Source organism: Tenrec ecaudatus, chromosome 8 (assembly GCF_050624435.1).
Source record: "Tenrec ecaudatus isolate mTenEca1 chromosome 8, mTenEca1.hap1, whole genome shotgun sequence".
In the NCBI taxonomy this organism is placed as follows: domain Eukaryota; kingdom Metazoa; phylum Chordata; class Mammalia; order Afrosoricida; family Tenrecidae; genus Tenrec; species Tenrec ecaudatus.
In genome coordinates, this window is record NC_134537.1 from 44,696,624 (window position 1) to 44,702,623 (window position 6,000).

General features: G+C 57.5%; 1 protein-coding gene across 5 annotated transcripts in view; it reads left to right on the top strand.

Annotated features, from left to right (window-relative positions):
- SEMA5B (semaphorin 5B) overlaps window positions 1–3,442 on the top strand; it is a 41,416-nt gene extending 37,974 nt beyond the window's left edge. For 2 of the 5 annotated variants that reach the window (XM_075555648.1, XM_075555649.1), the window contains exons 16-21: window positions 22–240; window positions 758–928; window positions 999–1,148; window positions 1,456–1,500; window positions 1,943–2,148; window positions 2,371–3,442. In XM_075555648.1, coding sequence (XP_075411763.1) covers window positions 22–240; window positions 758–928; window positions 999–1,148; window positions 1,456–1,500; window positions 1,943–2,148; window positions 2,371–2,529 — 950 coding nt within the window. In that variant the 3' untranslated portion in view covers window positions 2,530–3,442. The remainder of the gene's footprint in view (window positions 1–21; window positions 241–757; window positions 929–998; window positions 1,149–1,455; window positions 1,501–1,942; window positions 2,149–2,370) is intronic. The other 3 variants (XM_075555650.1, XM_075555653.1, XM_075555652.1) reach the window with 3 other exon arrangements.
- Window positions 3,443–6,000: the final 2,558 nt, after the last annotated feature.

Genomic DNA, 6,000 nt, shown 5'->3' on the forward strand with positions numbered 1-6,000 from the left:
TGAGGTCAATCCCCTCCCCAGCCCTGGTGGGCGACCTCCTGCGCAGCGGGAGCGCCTCCCCGCACACGGAGAGCGGGGGCTGGGCCACCTGGGGCCCCTGGTCGTCCTGCTCCCGGGACTGTGAGCTGGGCTTCCGTGTCCGCAAGAGAACGTGCACAAACCCAGAGCCCCGCAGTGGGGGCCTGCCCTGCGTGGGTGACGCGGCCGACTACGAGGACTGCAACCCCCAGGCTTGCCCAGGTAATCTCTCCCATAAAGAATCCTTGCATGGGGTCCACCCCAGCCCGGGGAACACATCCCTTCTCCTGCTCCTACACAACACACACACACACACACACACACACACGCCCGCCCGCGCCCGATTCCACCCACTTGCTTAAATGACCTCTATTTCCCTGCCACCTCTGTACAAGGGCGCGAGAGCCCTTTCCTGTCCTAGATTTAGTAGGTGCTCCTGCAGTTTAACAAGGTCATTGCTCACCCGCACTGTCAGGCCCCTCGCTCCTAATGGTTAGCCAGATAAGGAGCTTGACTTTGAAAGGCAGTTGCTGTGTTGTGTCCCGTCCCTGCTACCTGCATTTCTTCTCCCACCTCTGAAGGTGTGAGCACTTCCTGACTGGGCCGGGGAACAGACCTCGAGTGAAGGGAGAGATGGGGTGGAAGCCAGGGCTCAGTGTGACCCAGCCTGGGCTGGAATGGAAGGCTGTCTCGATCTTGCCCACCATGGGCCCTTCCCAATGCATTGTTTCCCTTGCAGCGAGGGGGGCCTGGTCCTGCTGGACTTCATGGTCCCCGTGCTCAGCCTCCTGTGGCGGAGGCCACTATCAACGCACTCGCTCCTGCACCAGCCCTCTGCCCATCCCTGGCGAGGATATCTGTCTGGGGCTGCACACAGAGGAGGCAGTCTGTGCCACACAGGCCTGCCCAGGTAACGCCGCTCAGGGCTGGGGAGCGCCAGCCAGGAGTTCCCGGGGGTTTAACTTGATCACAACCTACAGAAGACTGGTCCCCGTGGTCCGAGTGGAGTGCCTGCACTGAGGACGGAGCCCAGAGCCGCAGCCGGCACTGCGAGGCGCTCCTCCCTGGGCCCAGCTCCTGTATCGGAAACAGCAGCCAGAGCCGACCCTGCCCATACAGTGAGATTCCTGGTAGGTCCTGGGGTCAGCACCCTCACACCCACCCCTCCCATTCTGAGCCCCCACCTTCTTTCCCATGGTGAAGCATGTCTCCCAGAGAAACCTCATTTTGCCGCGACACCCCCCACACACACACACACACTTGCACTCACTCACTGTGTCCTCTGCCATGCCTCATCTAGTGCTGGGGCTGAACCTCACTAGAGGTGGTATGTGGGTAGAGGCCTCAATCTTGCAGTTCTAGGCTGACCCAGGGCTCCCCGCAGACCCTTCACCCCACTTCTCTCTGCTGACCCCTCTCTGCCTTGTCTTCCTGCAGCCATCTTACCCGCATCCAGTGTGGAGGAGGCCAGCGGCTGTGGAGGTAAAAGAACCCAGACTCTGCTTCCCGATGCCTCCTTCCCCTTATGCAGGAGGGGAACCTCCTACTCCCCAATCTAGATTCTCTCCTCCTCTTGCTCCAGCCAGCCGACTCTTGTTGGGAGGGGGGCCCTGGGCACTTCCATCCACGTCCCCCAGCTAGAAGTCCGCCATCAAGTCAACTCCTAAGGGAGACTCATCCAACTGCAGACCCTCTGATTGTCACCGCTGGCAAAATCCACAGGCGGTCTTCTGACAGAGGTGCCCAGTGACAGGCTGCCTGGCCTCCCTGACTCCTTTACCTCTGGCCCCAAAGCGTTTTCCTGGATGGGCCAGAGCCTCCGATGGCTGTTGTCACATGTTCTAGCCTGACAGACCCAGGGTGGCGGCTCAGTTTCCGGTCCTGAAAGCGGCCTCTTCTCACTACGTCCTTCTCCTGCTCCCAGGGTTCAGTCTCATCCACTTGGTGGCCACAGGCGTCTCCTGCTTCCTGGGCTCCGGACTCCTGACCTTGGCAGTATACCTGTCCTGCCAGCACTGCCAGCGTCAGTCCCAGGAGTCCACGCTCGTCCATCCTGCCACCCCCAACCACCTGCACTACAAGGGTGGGGGCACCCCCAAGAACGAGAAGTACACACCCATGGAGTTCAAGGTGGGGGCTCCAAAGGGCTAAGAAGCAGAGGGCCAAGTGGGGAGCGGGCAAGAACTCTGGGCACACTGGGCTAGGCATCAGGAGGGAGCAGAGGCGGGGACAGAGCCATATTAGCAGCCAGCACAGCCTTCACTGACTGTTCCTGGAGCCTGCGTCCTGGCCGCTCCCCTTCCCCTGTCCCTCCCTTCACCCCTTCCTCTCCCATGCTTCCTCCTCCCACAGACTCTGAACAAGAATAACCTGATCCCTGATGACCGAGCCAATTTCTACCCCCTGCAGCAGACCAATGTGTACACGACCACCTACTACCCAAGCCCACTGAACAAACCCAGCTTCCGGCCCGAGGCCTCACCTGGACAACGGTGCTTCCCCAACAGCTGATACCATCACCCTGGGACTTGGAGTTCTTGCCTTCCTGAGGCACAGAGCAGGTGGTGAGGGGACAGTGGAGCCCGCTTGGTCTTCTCCCTTCACACTAGGCCAAAACTTACTGCCTTGCCTTGTGGGGGGCCATTCCGGCTTCCAAGAGCTCTGGCTGGCGGTGACCATGGGGGAGAGGGCTGGCTTCAGGCTAGCACGTGCTGCCGTTCCAGCTCACCCAGTCTCTCATGGCTTCCCCGACCCACCATCCTGCTGGCCCACCTCCCTGCCATGTCTGGGCTGCGGACCTGCGGCGCACGCATGTGAGCTCTGGGAGAGCAGAGATGGCAGGCGAGCGGGCTCTTTCAGCTTGGGTTGCAAGGACTTCCATAAGCCACGTCTGCCCCTCGCCGGCTGGCCCTAGGGAGGGCCTGATTGTCTCTGAGAGGAACTCGCTAAATGGCCCCAGTAGCTCTGGGTTCTGGGCCATTATGGTGCTGCCCCAGGGTGACGTAGGGGGCCCAGGCTGGCCACCCCTGCTTAGCAGTCTGCACTTTGCCCGGGGGACATCACTCCTGTACGAGGCAGCGATAACTGACTGGTGGATGATCTTTGCTGAGAAGCCCTTTAACCTGGGCCAGCGCAGGCTCAGCCTCGCCCTCATCAGAGCGCACAAGAGGTGGCCCAGGAGAAGCGGAGGCACCAGACCACAGGAGGCAGGAATCCGGCCCTCGGGTCTCTCTGGAGACCGTCTTCCAGTCGCTGCTCAACAGAGTTGTTAGCCGAGACTTGCTGGGAAGTCTCTGCTGACCCCTCATTGGTTCAGGAACATACCGATACGCACACACACACATACACACACAGGAACATACCGGTACACATACACATACACACCACACACACGCACACACTCCGCAGTCTGCTCCAGCAACAAACAGGATGTTGGGCTGTGGCGTTATCAATTAAAGATGGTATCCAGTCTCCAAATCTCCCATTGTCTTTGTGCCTGTGTGTGGGTGCTCTCCGTGGTCCGGCGTAGTCTGTCTGTCACAGCAGTGCCCTAGGCTAGCAGATGACCTTCCTAGGCTAGCAGATGACCTTCCTCAGGCAGCAGAAATGACCCAAGCCCGGTGTGACTCAAATAGAGTGTCTTCTGTTGGCTGCGCATGAACGCAAACGTGCCTGTGAAATCTTTGGAAAAGAGGCCAGGGATAAAGATCTTCATCAGTCCAGAGACACAAGGTAAACCAAAGACTTTAGGTTTCTGCCCTCCCCTTAGTGATACTTCTAGGCAGCGGCAGAGAAGGGTCTGTGTGTGAGTCCCACAAGGGAGTGCCACTGAGGGTGATGCTGACGGATTTGCAGGGCTGAGTTTAAGACGGCCCCAAGGGAGACGTGAGTCCGCCTGTGTGCCTGGGACCGGGAGGTAATGGAGGGATTTTTTGCCGGATTGAAAAGGCCTCTGCCCTCCACATCACTGCTTCTATTTTGGAGGAGATGGATGGGCATGTGGCGAGGAGCCTAGAGAGCAATTGCCTGATCTAATTGGCTGCGTCAGCCTCGGGCTCCCAGCGCAATCTAATTACAGGCCATCCTGAGAGGGAAGCCAGCAGCCCTGGTGGCACAGGGGGGGGTCTTGGGGAGTGGAAGGTAGTGTTTGAGGAGCGGAGGAAGAACGCTCCTGGGCCCCTGGCCTGGGATCCTTTGGGAGTACATGAGCCCACCTTGGCATCGATACAGCCAGGCCAACGTGGGGCCCAGGCAGCCAAGCATAGGGGCATTTCTGCCATGCTGGCATTCCGGACTAGGTGAGTGTTCGCTCCAAGAGTTCAGAGTTTCCGGAATTCTCTTGGGCATGTTAGAATCAGAATTTTCAGATTCTCTTGGACCTGGGAGAGTCTGTGGAGTTCAAGTGTGTTTCAGGGCCCAGGACGCCTGCCTCGGGTGAGCCACGTGTGTACGTCCAATTGGAGGGTCTGTAGAAGGAGGTCATGGGAGAGTCCCAGAGAGAGGATTCCCATTGGCTGGAGTGGCATCTGTGGGAACGGAAAGCCATTAGGTGCCACGGCTACCCATACATCCTGCATTCTCACCCAAAGTGTTGCTGGATCTTTGGCGGCGTGGCCATTCCGCACGGCGGGGGAGTCTGTAATGCACTGAAGATGAGTTGGTGTACTTGGCAAAGGCTGCCAGCTGGCCCGGCGCGGAGAAGAGGAACGCAGACCCAGGCCGTCCCAACGGGGAGGGCTCGGTGCTCTTCAGCAGGCCTGGGGAGGACACCTGGTGCCAGTGTGGTTAAGCGGTTGACTGCTGACCCAACCTTGGTGGTTTGAGCTCACCACTCCACACCTGTGAAGCTGCATGGGGCAGTCCCCTCCTGCAGGGCCTTGGGGTGGTAATCCACAGCAATGAGTTTTGAAGCCACGAACAGCAGTTGCATGTGTCAAGTGGACGGTGCAAAGCCAGGGTCTCTATGGCCCCCACTGACCAGCAGGAAGGGGCACAGTGGGGCTTCTCAAAGAGCCCTGGTGCTCTCTGGTCTTTACAGAGCTCTTATTGCAGGTGGACGTATTTTTGTGCTAAAGTAACAGGCGTTTGCCATGGAACATGTAGAAGATAAACCAGAAATGTGAGCTAATGCTGGCACGGAGATATTCCTGTCCCCTTCTTTCAAAATTACCTGAAATACAAAGACTCTATTTTTTTAATTTAAAGATTATTTTATTGGGGGATCTTACAGCTCTTATAACAATCCATACATCAATTGTATCAAGCATATTTGTACACGTTACCACCATTATTTTCTAGACTTTTTACTTTCTATTGAGCCCTTGGTATCAGCTCCTCTTTTTTCCCTCCCTCCCCACCCCTACCCTGGTGACCCCTTGAGAAATGATAAATTATTATTATTTTCATATCTTACACTGACCACTGTCTCCCTTGTCCCGCGGTTTCTGAGGAGGGGTTGTGTGGTTATGTGGTGATCATTGCGATCGGTTCTCCCTTCCTCCCCTCCTTTTCCCACCTTCCCCCTTCCCTTCTGGTATGGCTATTCCCATTCCTGTACCTGGATTCCGTGTGTCGTGGGCTCTTCTCTCTTAGCAGTACCTATGCAGATGCCCTGGTCTTGCCCTCAGTGAAAGGCAGGACTGGGTCATGATAGTGGGGGCTGAGGAAGCCTCTAGTCCTGTGTGTTTCATCGGGACGGCGCTCTATTCAGTACCACTCGTATCGGTAGTCCCGACCCACAATTCGTGAAGACAGAGATCAGGTGGAAGAGCACATGATGTGGAGGAGCCAGTGGTGAGGCAGGCCTAAGCCGCCACCCTTCCGGGGAGCAGCCACACAAAGCCAGATCAGGAAGAATAGGGAATTGTAGGAGCCACGCACCGGGGAATGTAGAGGCCCGGATGACAGGAGTTGGTTAAAAAGTGTGTGCTACACCCTTCTCCATCCCCACCCGCCAGGCAAGAGATCAGAAGATGATTCTTT